At 35.2% G+C, this 14,705-nt stretch overlaps 3 protein-coding genes across 10 annotated transcripts in view; 1 reads left to right on the top strand and 2 right to left on the bottom strand.

Moving 5' to 3' along the window:
• Positions 1-11,962, top strand: part of LOC129568758 (excitatory amino acid transporter 1) — a 35,055-nt gene extending 23,093 nt beyond the window's left edge. For 6 of the 8 annotated variants that reach the window (XM_055447016.1, XM_055447014.1, XM_055447015.1 and 3 more), the window contains exons 5-13: positions 4,259-4,301; positions 6,060-6,099; positions 6,728-6,911; positions 7,065-7,298; positions 7,431-7,622; positions 7,701-7,835; positions 7,908-8,013; positions 8,214-8,263; positions 8,444-11,962. In XM_055447016.1, coding sequence (XP_055302991.1) covers positions 4,259-4,301; positions 6,060-6,099; positions 6,728-6,911; positions 7,065-7,298; positions 7,431-7,622; positions 7,701-7,835; positions 7,908-8,013; positions 8,214-8,263; positions 8,444-8,483 — 1,024 coding nt within the window. In that variant the 3' untranslated portion in view covers positions 8,484-11,962. Of the gene's footprint in view, positions 1-4,258; positions 4,302-6,059; positions 6,100-6,727; positions 6,912-7,064; positions 7,299-7,430; positions 7,623-7,700; positions 7,836-7,907; positions 8,014-8,213 lie in introns of all 8 variants that reach the window. The other 2 variants (XM_055447021.1, XM_055447020.1) reach the window with 1 other exon arrangement.
• Positions 11,963-12,738: 776 nt separating this feature from the next.
• Positions 12,739-13,356, bottom strand: LOC129568720 (putative glucosylceramidase 3). The gene has a single exon (XM_055446963.1). The coding sequence runs from the start codon at positions 13,354-13,356 to the stop codon at positions 12,739-12,741; it is 618 nt and encodes a 205-aa protein (XP_055302938.1).
• Positions 13,357-13,391: 35 nt separating this feature from the next.
• On the bottom strand, positions 13,392-14,423 carry LOC129568718 (lysosomal acid glucosylceramidase-like). Its single transcript, XM_055446962.1, has one exon. The coding sequence runs from the start codon at positions 14,421-14,423 to the stop codon at positions 13,614-13,616; it is 810 nt and encodes a 269-aa protein (XP_055302937.1). The 3' UTR covers positions 13,392-13,613.
• Between the last annotated feature and the right edge of the window lie 282 nt (positions 14,424-14,705).

Below are 14,705 nucleotides of genomic sequence, written 5' to 3'. Positions count from 1 at the left end.
ATTAGAATGATATTAAAAGGTCATTGGATCTATTGAAAAAAAAAAACAATTTTATACCAATTGTTAATGGTTGTCGGTGGCTCAAGCATTGCCTCATTTTGTTGAATCTGTAAAATGATGAAAAAGATGCAAAATATCTATCGATTTGCATTGCACTCAACCTACAAATTGGAGATGAAGCCAAGCATGTACGGCTATTAAGAAATAGTCAAAACACACATTACAGCAATGAAATCTATTGGTGTGGAGAGATTTTCTAACCGAATTGAAGGCTCAGAAGAATTTCCCACGAAATAACATGTAAATGTGGAGAAAAGAAAGAGAACTTAATTAACTTCATTTAAAAAAACTAGAGTTGGCGCATATTAGTTCTTTACGAAAAAATAAGTCCACAATCCCATACGAGTACTATACGGTTGGATGAAGCTCTTCGGAATTTTATCAAATGAAATTAAATCGCTTCATCTCGTCGATGAATATTAAAATGCAGATATCATCAATAAAATCTGATGAAAATTGAACGGGAAATTAAAAAGCACATTCAGCTAGCGATGAAATGGGAGTCAATTGGGGAATGCAGAGAATTCGAAATCATCGGTTGGTTTGTGTGTTGCTATAGTTGGGTTGTTTGTTGCTGCCAGAAACACTTGGTTCGATCGGATCGAATAATGCCATGAACAACTAGAAATGGCAATGCTAATGTACAGGAAGCAGGTCGGAAAATTCGATCGAACCGGAACGAACGGATATTATGAGCGCGATGGAATAGAGCAGAATTCGTTTGCATTGTTGCTGTATGCACCCTAGGGTAGCCCAAATGCCAAATGTTTTAAAATTTGCAGCTCCCTACCGCTGATCCAAAAATTTGGGCCGAGAAAATAAATTTAAGCCATTTTCCGACATACTTTTACTAATCAAATCCACTCCCCCGAGAGCTATGTAGTTTGTAGGGGAATAAAATCAATACATTGAAGAATATTCAAAAATTTTGGTACTATATCGCAATTATACTGGACAACAGATGACTGGATCTTACTGCTGGCGTCCAGTACTACAATTTTGGTCAATAGTACAATGCTCTAAAGTGCAAAACTGAGCTGTTAGGGGTGAATATATGGCCAAAATCGACCGAAATTTCACATTTTTGCTACAATAACGTCATAAAACCTCAAAATCACTACATAAAACTCATTTTTGGGCCTATATCGAGTCAATTTTTTCCGTAGAATCCGAATATGACCATTACCAGCCAATCCGAATGCATTTTATTGTCAATAAAATCGTCGGTTTACACTTTTGATAGATTTTTCGCTAAGTAGCGCTGTCACATCGGATTATCAGCAAAAACATCTATGACCAAAACACTGAATCGACGGAAAATGATTAGAATTTGCGATTAAGACCTTCACTCAGGAATTTTACATGTGTTAAAATGTACAAAATTCGAAAATATGGCCAAAATCGATCAAAATCTCACATTTTCGCTACGAATAACGTCATAAAACCTCGAACTACTCGAAATAGAGCAATAGTTTCTGAAGCAACTTTTTAGTACTTCTCATGGGCTTTGCAGACCCAGTACTAAAAGTACTAAAAGAGTACTAAAATGTACTAAAAACTACCAAATCCTCTCAATGGTTCCTATCCACCTGTATACATGCTACGTAGTACTAAATAGTGCTAAAATGACAGAATGGAACTGTTATAGACCCTCATGAATGTTACTCGCTGAAATATTTGGATGAACTTTAAAAATATTCTTCAATGTATTGATTTTATTCCCCTACAAACTACATAGCTCTCGGGGGAGTGGATTTGATTAGTAAAAGTATGTCGGAAAATGGCTTAAATTTATTTTTTCGGCCCAAATTTTCGGATCAGCGGTAGGGAGCTGCAAATTTTAAAACATTTGGCATTTGGGCTACCCTAATGCACCCGCATCTTATAATTCTTCATCACGTCAGATTATGCTGACCAGGCACTTTTGATTTATTGAATGTGCCGAGAATAATTGTCAATGCATTTGTTGAACTCGTACACACATGTGTGCACATCTGCAGATATACACACACATACACGCACCCGATTGCATATGGTTTGGGATGAGTATATCATTTAAAAGCGTGCTTATCATGGCTCCCCATTTCGCTTATATTACACACTTCATGCAATGCACTCCATTTGCAGTTATTGTCACTCTATATCGTTGAATACACGCGCTCCCAATAATCCATCAAACAATGAAGTGTAATTGTTGAAATGCATTTTGAGCTGGCCTTGACTGAATTGAACAAAAAAAAAAAAAGAATCACTCAAAATCCGCTTTAGAAATTTCGCCATGGAAATCACTTTTTTCGTACATAATTTATTCGCTTTTTTTTATTTCAATTTCAAGCAAAACCAATTTTCTGCCAATCGGAATGTTCACTTTGAACTTCGACTTCGCATTCGTGAATGAATTTCAAACGTTGTTTGTATTAAAAACATCCATAAATTGAAAAGCAAGAATTCATTGATACGGAAAATCTCGATGAAATGATTACTATCACACAGCTTAAACTGGGAATCAATGCGAAGCATTCAGTTTTCACGCGAAACAGTCAAAATAGTCTGTGATAGCTTGATAAGATATTGAGTGTTTTCTTATTTTTCGATTTTTTTCGTGGATTAGAAAATAAAAGTGGTGAAAACGATATTTTATCGGGAGGAGCCGAGTGAACGAAGCAAATCGGAAAGAAAGTATAGATTATGGATGCAGGATATTAGCGTCTCAACGGTATTTAGCCCATTATTGTGACGATTTTGAGTGTTTCCCGTTCAAACTGAACGAGTATTTCGCAAACGACAGTAAAAAAAAGAATAACAAAATCGACGGAAAGCCGCATCTCTGCCTCTGTAAAGGCATCAATAAAACGCTCGGTCGCGTACCAAGGGAAACTTATTTTCTCTTCAAGAGACACTCGGTTCTGTTGCTGTGATTGTATGTCGCACCACTTTGTGTACGACCTTATCGTATTAACAATGTACACATGGCATGAAAATGTGCTTGAGCTCCATCCACTCGTCCCACACACAATGAACAGGCTTTTAGCCTTTGAATCGGAAAGCATTCGATTGAAATTGAATATATTGATCTGTGATGTTCCCGATACATATACGTGCTTCAAACCATCATTCAGGCCGACGAGTTTACAAACGCACAATCAAACCATCGGCAACCCATCTGAAATTCCCGAGTGAGACACACGCGTGTTCACGTTGTGCCAGTCAAATAGTATACCAATAGCATCAAATCGAAAATAACAATAAATGCGCTGTGTAAAGTGTCGTCGTGGAAAATAAGCGTATAGATCGGATAAGAAAAAAAATCAATTGATCTTATTACGGGCGCTGGCAATTGCTATCGCCGGAGCTACTGCCACTGCTGCCACTTTTTTCTTCATCAACTGCCAAACGCTGAAAATAAATTCCAGTTTAGTCGCAAACATAAATTCATGAACGCGCGAACGTAAAAAGTCAAGCAACAAGAATTTATCGAAGTTGAATGCAAATTTTATTTCCGCTATGAGGGCGGAAAATCTCCGAATGCCTCAAACCGTAGATCCGACTGCTTCAGTGCTCCTCTGGGTACTGTGCCCGATTGCGTTAAACATCTATTTTCCAACATTAATTTAAATCAATTTTAAATTGAACGTTGCGTGGATGCGTCACGTTCTCTATATACACACAGTACCGTGAACCGATGTAATGCGCCAATGTTTCGCCTTATTTGCAAAAAAAGTCGATTGTAAATTTTATTTCTTTATTTCGGCACATTTCGTTTTATATGAAGTACGCGACATCCCGATGCCATTTTCCCCATTCGTACGGAAAATGAGGCGAGAAGAATCCCCAATTCACTTTAATAAGCGAGATTTTTGGTTTTCCCAACGATGCGCTCGTAAAATGTGGAGCGCTCCATGTTAACATAGAAAACGTTCGAACGAAGAGATGGAGAAGAAATCGAAATTATAAATCAATTCTTAAGTCAAAAATATTATTTACTTTGTGTCACGTTCAGTATAATAAGACGATGCAATTTATTGTTGTTATTTATTTGTTGTGGAAATGTTTGAATATTTTAATTTTAAAAATTTAGCTCGAGGTGTGTTAATGGTCTGTTAAGCGGGCGGAATGTGGATAAATAAGGGAATTAATCATTGGACGAAGCTTTTAATGGGTTTTATTATTTACTGGTGTTCTTTTTTCTCGTTCACAGAAATGTATTCCCACCGAATATTATTGAAGCCACAATTGCACAAGTAAGTATGCTACAAGCCGAAATAGGCCAACACAAAAAATGATTCGCATCATTGTTAATCTGGGTTAACATTTGTTGGTTGTCCAATAAAAAACGTGCAACGAAGACGTAGACATGCTCTCGTCCATCAAGGTTGAACGAAAGTAATAAATGTTCGATACAAAACCATCTAAATCGAATTGCTATTTTGTTTATTGCTGTTCGTGAGCAGTGAGCACTCATGAAACAACACCATAACGCGGTAAAAAAAACTGTGATGTAATTGATTGTAACATGTGCGAAACACGGGAAGCACCAACGCAAACAACGAATGAAATAATAGCATTTCTTTTGTTTAATTTGAAATGACAACAGGAAAATATTGAAGGAAATTCGCTCGATTTGATGCCTTGCATTGTTATGAGCACGTCAATATAATTCGTATCCTTTATAATCGTAAAAAATCCGGCATTTGGAATGCTGATTTATACGACTTTATTATTGGCATCAAAAATTGTTGTTCACAATAAACGCATCTCGCAAGAATTTTATTTTGTGAGAGAGTTCCAAAGATTTAAATCGTGTTGCCATAGAGGTAGGCACTGTACCGCAGCAGCGATATGGTACATGGCTAAAATCAAATTAAATGATGTAAATTTCAATATTAAACACTTCATCGCCAAAATGTCGCAGCGATTGTGCTATTTAACAATCGTTCAACATTATAAATCAATCGTATTATGTTAAATAGCGATATTTATTCGATTCTATCGTGTTTGAGAATTTCTACGGAAATTTGTTATCGATTCGATGTGCCAGCTTCCATAAAATGCAAACCTTTTCAATTTATTCTCAATGCATAATTTGACGCTGGCTTTATATTCATTCATTTCGAGTTTATTTTAATTACTTGCTGTCTATTTTAAATACTAACCGCATTCAATGTGTGATACACTTTGATTTATTTCATGAAATTTATTATCATATGAATGATAAATTAGAACGACTTATTCAACGAGCGCGCGCACGCACATCACATGCACAATAAAATCTTAATTATGAAAACATTCAAGCTCATAACTAATTGCGAATAAACAATGAACTTGACATACACTGTGACAGTCGAATGAGCATTGAGTATTCTGCGAAAAAACGGTATGCATTTGCTAAGGAAAGTCAATAGTTTTCTTTGTATTCTCCAACGATATGCTCCCGCTCAAATAGTCTCTTCAATGAAAGGTTTTCATAATGTATGAATTTCATACATTTGATGGACCCGTGTGACAAACGAAGGCCACGTGCATCAAATGTGCACGTCTGACAAAGTTCGATTCCAAGAATGTAGCGAGCAAGTAATCAAATCCAATTGGTTGCTGAATAATATTTGCCACATGTCCTTATTTCTGAGGCGAGAGCGAGACTCATTGCACGCGTACATCATTATTGAAGCGTTTGCGTCAAATTTGTATAATATGTTTATTCATCTCGTACACAACATCCAGCCAATACGATGTGTTCCCATGCTGGAGGATGTGGAGATAATTAAGTTTCGCCCACAAAAACTCTGTAGTTATTATAATATGATTTTGTGTCTTTCGACTTATGTCAACTGATGGACGTTTCATTCATAAAGCATCATTATTATGATTCGTAGCATTTCCATTCAAACTTGCAAACTGAATTAGTTTTGATATTTTCCTTCATTTATGGAGTTGAATGAATTGAAGTAACTGGAAAAATATTCTCTCTCTTTATCTTTTTTCATTATTTTCGTGCACAGTCATCAACGGAATTGTCTCCACCAAATGGCAATACATCACGTAAGCAAAATAGAAGATACTCCATTTTATGGTCTTTTTCGAATGAGATTTTATTTGTGAATGTTCCGTAGTTAGAAAGGATTCCGTTGTCATTGTGTCCATATATAACAATTTTCGGTGGTCATCTGTCATTGATTTCTTGATTGTTTTTTTGGATTTGATTTTTTGATTTGGTGATTGATTTCTTTGAATTTGATTTCTTGATTTTGTGATTGATTTTTTTGGATTTGATTTTTTGATTTGGTGATTGATTTTTTTAGATTTGATTTCTTGATTTTATGATTATTTTTTTTTAGGAAAGAGTTAGCGATTTTTTGGTTTTCGTTTTTCGTTCCGGTTATAATTTATGAAAATTAAATCATCAAGTATTTATCCGTATCATCAAAGAAATCAATCACAAAATCAGAAAATCAAAACAAACAAAATCAATCAAGAAATCAAGAAATCAAACCAAAAAAATCAATCAAAAGATCAAAAAATCAAAGAAAATCAAAAATGCGGAAAAAATTCCATTCAGATTGACCTTTCCATTAGATAATCATTTTTATATCTGTATCATTATTTTTGGAATCTCTGTTTATAACTTTTTTTTCCGTCTTTCCGTCTCATCACCACATGTTTGCAACAGTACCCTTGTATCTGTGGAATTTCAAGCAAGTGAATTCGACTACCACAAATGTTCTTGGAATTGTGATGTTCAGCGTGGTATTAGGAACAGCGCTCGGAAAATTGGGTTCGGCTGGCAAACCATTGCTTGATTTTTTGGTCGCCACCAGCGAAGCCATGATGATTATCACGCACTGGGTTATTTGGTATGCAATCACAGCTCCCGTTTTTACGACGTCATTAAGATAGTTTTATAGCTCAATAAAACAATCAAGACTTTTTACGTTATTGCAAACTTTTGAGCACATGCAAAACGGTTTTAGTTCAAACTAAATCGTTTACTTTCTTCCGTCTATTAGGTTGTCTCCGCTTGGTGTGTTCTTTTTGGTTGTTGCTAAAATCATTGAAATGGACTCGTTGGCGATAATTGTCGGCAAGCTTGGTGCTTACTTCATAACCGTCATGTTGGGATTATTCATCCATGGGTTCGGCACAATTGCGGTAATTTTCTTCGTTTGCACCCGAAAAATGCCATACGGTTACATTTCACAGATGGGCCAGATGTTGGCCACGGCATTCGGAACTGGATCAAGGTTGGAATTGGGTTTTTATACTGTTCTCATGCGGCGTCCAAAGATCTTTTCATTGAATGTCTGAACACATAAACGTTCAAGAGAAAGCAAGAAGAAAGAAAAATAAAAGTACAAATTGTGTTTACTTTGCAGTTCGGCCACAATGCCCGTTACAATCGACACACTTGACAACATGAACATCGATCCACGTGTTACTCGATTCGTTATTCCAGTTGGTGCAACGGTTAACATGGATGGTACTGCATTGTATGAAGCCGTTGCTGCCATTTTCATTGCTCAATTGCGAAACGTTGAGCTGTCGTTTGGAAAATTGGTGGCTGTCAGGTATGGAGCATAAACGAATATCGATGGTTGACTCGCTTCGAAAATTGGCTAACTTGGTAACTTTGGGTAAATTTTCAGTGTAACAGCCACAGCTGCTTCGATTGGTGCAGCTGGCATTCCATCAGCCGGTTTGGTTACCATGGTCATGGTGCTGGATACAGTCGGCTTACCATCAGAAGACATTTCATTGATCGTTGCTGTCGATTGGATTTTGTAAGCCTTTCCACCTATTTTTACCACATTCACAGCTTCAATGCGTTTATGCTCACATATTTTCGTTCACAGGGATCGATTTAGAACAACAATCAACGTAATGTGCGACACTCTTGGTGCTATTTTGGTCGATCATTTATCACGGCATGATCTGAAAGACAAACCATGTCCGGAATTGGTGAGTTGCACTACAATCACCTCTGTCTAAAAAATGAGCCGTTTAATTTCTTTTGGATTGAACAAGTGACTGAATTTCGCATCGAAAAAATTCTTTTGATCGAATTTAAAGCAAATGGACAGATTTGAATTTTATTTCATTTTTCTTTGTTTTCTGTTTCATTAAAACTTGTTCCTTTCTCAATAAAATCATTTCATCAGGGCGAACCGCATGAACTAATGGAATTGAAACCAGCAAATAACGAGAAGGAGTAAGCACCAATGAAAAAAACAAGCACCCACGGAACAACAAATTAAGGGAGAATTGTGTGAACAAAGAGAACCATAGTTGTTGTTTTGATTATTATTTCTTGTTTTTTAAGAAAATGATACTCTTGTCACTAATTTTTTACGTTTAAATTATATTTTTCCTTTTTCGTTTCATTTCGCAGGGCATTGACGTTTGTCAAACAGTCTTATGGCTCTCTCTAACAAACAAACTTCAAAATCCCTTACACCAAACCGTCCACTGTTTGTTTGAACCCTTCACAAAATTCGATGTACCTTACGATATTGTTCGGGTTTTTTTCTTCTTTTTGTTTGTTTGATCGACAAGTGGCATCCAGTCAAAAGCTTTTGTTGTTGAGCGTACATGTATACATTCAATAGCGTGCGCAATGAAGTTTAATCGATTTTATGTTCCATTCATCCAAATGGATTATGACAAGATGTCATCAAGCATAAACAAGGGCCACATTGTAAGCTTCATTCAGTTTTGTGATCAGTTCAAATGGCAGTGTTGCATGGTATGCGTGAGGACAAGTCAGTGTTGCTGTTAGATTGGGAGTTCATACGGACGGTATTTGACTTTGATTTACATTGCCGCTTATGTAAAGGTCGTGCCATGCGCCTCTCTTCTCATTTGCTTCTATTTACGACTTTTCTCTCAAAATTCATGCATCAAAAACATTCTCTTTAAAACAATAACAAAGAAACACTTATAATGCGCACAATTTTTGCTGTCAATTTTTTTCCATGTAGTGTGTAATGAATAGCCGATTCGAGAAATTTGGCATCTTTCCTTCTTAACCCTCCCATAAAAACAAACAACAACTAACATTTAAACCAAAACCAAAAATAACAAAATAGTATTGTTTGCAATAATCATCAAATTTTAATTTTAATCTAGTTTCGTACATTCTACGACTTATTAACACAAAAACACCATAAACGCTATCACTTTATAGTTCAGTAATAATTATTTCAACCACAAAGAAAAAAACAAAGAACAAATTTGCATTTTGATTGTACAAATATTGAAATAAAGAAAGAAAAATGATAATAGTAACAAGTCTTTTCGTTATTTTAATTACGAATAATAATAAAAAGAAATAGTAATCAATTCAGTAACAAAATAAAATTGAGAGATTTGCTTGAAGTAACCAACCAAATAAACATACACAAATGTGTTCAACGTGTAAATTTGACAAACTAGTTTCTGCTTTTTTTTAAATGATTCAAATCGAATAAAAACAAAATACCAGAGACAAATGAACAAATATTTGAAATTTGAACAAAACATATACACATTAAATGAAATCTTTCCATTTGTCGCGCATTTGAAAGTAGATTTATTGTAATCATTGACAAATAATCAAATCATAATATTATACTCGATTGCGCTGGAAATTGACGGAACTCTTTTAGAAAGAAAAAAAAACACATAAAATTTGCGGTAGAACAAAGAATGTACATAAAATTTATTTCTTTGAATTAAATATAAACCTCGAATTTCGATTCGAACACACGTATGATGATGAACAAGGGATTGTTGATTGTTGTTCTTCTCAAAGACGGAAACCTATTCCAATGTTTACGAATGTTTTGCAAACTTTCAACAAAGTTAGGTGAATTTAAATAAGATTACCACCTAACGATTTTCCGAACATTGAATTGTTCTGCATTCGATAAAAACTTTTCCAAGTCATTGTTCTAAATTGTTCTTAGAGACTTATCCTATACTCTCGATGTATGACTCAAACATTTTGTTAATAAAATAATAGTAGAGGTGCATTTTCATTATTCTATCAACAATCTCTTATCGTCAGTTGATTTTTGTAGCCCATTGACTGAGCGCCTGGTGAATGCTAGGGTGAGCTGATTGAACGGTTTTATATTGACTAACAACACCAAGCCACGTTTCTAACGTTCTCTGTTCTGAGTCAGAGGAAGTTTTTTGTTCTTTTTCCTCTTGAGGAGGCTTTCCTGGACTGCTCGTACACCGTTTTTGATATCGATAAAACCATTCAATCGGCCTACCCTAGTGAATATCAATATATTTAGCGAAATTTCGATCAACAAAGTTTTGAAAAACCAAATAAAAAAAACAACATTCCACTAGATAAATTAAATGTGATTTTCTTGAAAAGAAAACAAAAGCATAGATATTGTCCCAAACGGTAGTTGAGATAGAAGAATCAAGATGTAAAATTTAAAATCAATCGTTAACTTACGAAAATGAGTAGTTTAAACCAAATTCGGCTCCAACTAACTTCACTTTAAGCTTTAAATCTAACCACACACGGAATGTGTATTGTGGGGTGCATACTATGCACTACAAAGCCCGCCGCAGAATCAAAAACGCAAGGAATCAAAAAGAGTGATTTGTTTGGAAGAAATGACGAAGCCTGACTCTTATTTCGCATTTTGAAAAAGATACTTTCTTGTATCGACTGATTTCATGTTGAAATTCATTCAAATAAAAATAAAAACGTTTGAAAATGTGTCGGGTTTCGGTGTTCCTTCTGAAGATGAATAATCAAAAGTGCCTGCCAACCGGCAGCTTAATTTTGATCTAATTTTAAGCAGTGTCGAATAGGCATGAAGTTTCTCTTTTGACAATAAGTTCCCTTCATTCTGAGCGATTGAAACGTGTTACAGGCGCATTCAATTTGTTTCCAATGAGCGATTATGAGTTTTTTTCAAAGTCAAACATTTTTTCAACAATAATGTTTCGTTTGCAACACATTTGCATTCTTTCGTTCGTGGATGTTTCAATCAACAAGAATCTGCCGTTTTCCTTCATTATGAAATTGTTCTACATCAGTGTGATGTTCAAAATGGAGCTGACTCCATCATTGGCAATGATTCTTCTGCCAACGAAAAATAGTTGTATTCAATCGATGGAATTTTGTGGCATATTCATACTGCATGCATTCGCGATAAGATGCAACCACTTTTCACGGAGTTTGCTTGAAAATAGTTTGCATAGTTAAATATTGAGTGTTGAATGTTGACGTATAGAAAATAATAAAATAAATTAAGTCGAGTGGAATCGAAATTCTCCCGAAGATTTAAGATTTCCTCCTGATGTACAACTCGGTCGTTGAGGCGCAGAAAGTTTCTGTTTATCGAGAGCCGAAAACCAATATACACTTTTTATGTTTACCACAACTGCAAACAAGGCGGGAAAAGTCGATCGGAAACATTTTGCGTCTCATCAACGGAGTGCTTTATAAGAATATTCGTTATGATTTAGGTGAAAATTGATGAAATAATGAGTTGAAATAGAACATTTTTGTTCCGTTGAATCGGTTTTTCCTAAATATAAAGGCAAACTATATTTGATTTGTGTGCGCGCGCACGGTGTGTGGAATAAATTATACTATAGCTGCGGATTCTCTCAAATGTAAATTCGTAACTGATATGTTAGTAGTTGGGTTATTGACAATACTAAGAAGAAACTAAATATAAAGAGAAAAAACAATTTACCTTTTATGTCTATTGTTGATATGAGAATTATTTGGCTAAAAACAAGTAGAAAATCGATATGAAAAATAAAACTCGAATAGGATGGACACAATTTAAAACCATTGAAATCTATTTACGTATATTTAAAGAAAAAAAGTGTTGAATGTTTTAAAAAAAATCAAAAGGATGGAAATAATAAAGACATAATTTTACCATAAAAATTCGATGTTGTTTGAATAATAGTATTTAACCTTCAAACCGTAAATTGGGCACCGTGTGCCCAAAACCAACTTTGAATGCTCATATCTTAATTATTTCTTATCACAAATTAATAAAATAACCATGGTTCGATTCGTTGAACATTTGGCTACAAAAATTGCGTTAACATGCCCACATACGCGCACTAGCTTACCACATATGCGCACTAGCTTACCACATATGCGCGTAAACATGTGTGATACGCTATACGTAAAATGGGTGCCTGAGTGCCCATATACATTTTTCGACAAATCGCGTATAAAAATTAATGTGCGAACTATGAAATATACATCATTGGAAAGATCTTGAACAGTACATAAAATTCGAGTTATAAAATATCAAAATCGATCAAAATTGTATCAAAATATGGCCATTTCATCAATTTTGGTCAAAAAAATTCATGATATACATATTTCTTTTGATCCAACCTGCCGTTCAAAACATCAATTTTTGACGTCAAAATCGGCCATAGTGGAATTTGTATGTATACGTTTTTGCCTTCATTTTTATGAAGAGATCAACATTGCAATCTCCACTTTATTGAAAAAATTCCAAAAAACTTGCTGTTGTCTTTCGTATTTCGATTTTTTATGACTTTTATCACATTTCAAAGTCATTTTTATACTTTTCCGATCAATAAATACATGACATTTCCCATATAAAATGCATTATGGGCACTCAGGCACCGATTTTACGAACAACGTTAGAAAATACATTTTACGGTTTGAAGGTTAAAGTGTTAGCCACTTCGAGTGGAGTAAATGAGTGTATTTAATGATTTTGGCTTTAGTTGAAGTTTTGTTATCCCTTTTAAATCATCGGCTAAGGTTAATGCGACCGGATTAGTGCCATTGTTGTATAAGACAACGCAAACTTTATTGTCAGGCCTCAGATAAGCCACTGTTATCACCTGTGATTTGCCTGGATTGATAACAGCTGAACTGATTCTAATTGAATGCGGTGAAATGAACTTGGCAAAATGTGCCATCGCATAAAAGAGTGGCTGTTTGTAAAACACGGTAAAGTCTTCATTGGCCAGAATGTATGCTTCAATAAATGAGCCCAAATACGATGGTCCCCCGGTCTCTAACAGAATTAAATTCCAATCAACGTACGCGGCAACATTATGCTGCAAAGTTTCCATCAATATCTTTATCAACTCTTCAGCCCGTGGCCATGATCCTGGTAACACTTTTTCTCCTTTAAATACAGCGAAACTCATTTCAGTGTACAAAATTTGCTTATCATATTTGGCATATATTTCATCAAGAATTTCTGGCGATGATATTCTGTCGAAATATGCGTGTAGGCTTATGTAATCAGCATATTCCATCACATCGTTGCGTTGTTCGAACATCTTTTCCAAATATTCCAAAGCAATGTCACGACTATCGTCGTACAGTTGAATTTTTACTTGTGAATTTCCCGACTTTTTCAGCGTTGGTACAAGGTTGTCTATGAGCCATTCGGATTGGTTACCCAGCTCCCAACTGATCGCTGGAAATCCATAGACTTGATTACGTGCGAAATGCGGTTCGTTTCCTGTTGGAATGCAAAAGTGACATGTTTGGTTAATAGCTGTGACAAAAGATTGTGTGAAATGACCAAAATTAATTATTTATTCCACAAATTTGATCTCTTCATACCGGTTGAGATACTCCAAACTGGCATTCCATCATCTTTCATGAGGTTCAACCATTTAGCATGATAATTCGCCCATGTTTGATAGAATTGGGGCAGCAGTTGATTATCGACCTTTCCATACCATTCCTGTTTTGCTTTCATCCAACGCGGTGGTGACCAAGTAGCACCCAAAATTATTACATCATCATTACCCGTACTTTGTTTTGCTTCTTTAATTTGTGCATTTCGCATTGTGTCTCGTTCATCCAATTTGGTGAAATTCAAAAGATCCGTATCATTTTCTGGTTCCATTTCATATGTCCATTGGGTTAAATCAAAGTCTGATCCGCCGATTGGAACTCTTAACATATTATATCCAATTCCATTTTTCTTCGAAAAATAGCTTTCGTAAAAACTTAGCTTCAAATTCGATGAGAATTTTCCCACAACATATGAAGAAGCTCCAGTAAGTGCTCCACCAAAGCCGACTATTTTCGATTTCTCATATCTTATTCTTTGGTTAATCCATAAAACAATCTCTTTTTCGTGGAATGATTCAGACGAATTTCGAGTGGAAAAATTTCCATTTTTATAAGAGAATCGTTCTCCGTTTTGCGATGATGTAATCCATACGTATTCGTTGCCAAAGTCAGGCTCAGGTACATCCAAAGTATCACAATAGATTTCGGTACATTTACAATTATAACCATATTCAGTTTGAAACCGGTCACACGGATTAGATGTAGTTAACGCACTAGCTGAGCTAATCACTGCAATCAACCAAGGTAACAAGGCTTTCATTTTGAATTTCCCTATTGAAGAGAGTATGCCGAAAAATGAGAACTGAATTGTCTATTTTGGGAAGATTTAACTTTTTTTTTCAGATTATCAAATGGATTCACTCGTTGTATAAAGAATGGAACAGGTACGGTATTATGAACGGAGTGAAGGTTTTTAAAATACAACTGGACTGAACAATATTTTTGGTTCAACTTTTATCACGATTGTCATACGTGCGCTAAAAATTCCGTTTATGTAGTTAAATTTCCATGAGCGTATTTAATTTCTCCCGATAACAGTATA

Source organism: Sitodiplosis mosellana, unplaced genomic scaffold (assembly GCF_009176505.1).
Source record: "Sitodiplosis mosellana isolate CC-2019 unplaced genomic scaffold, AAFC_SMos_1.0 Smas_scaffold_22, whole genome shotgun sequence".
NCBI lineage: Eukaryota > Metazoa > Arthropoda > Insecta > Diptera > Cecidomyiidae > Sitodiplosis > Sitodiplosis mosellana.
This window is presented reverse-complemented; position numbering and strand designations above follow the sequence as displayed.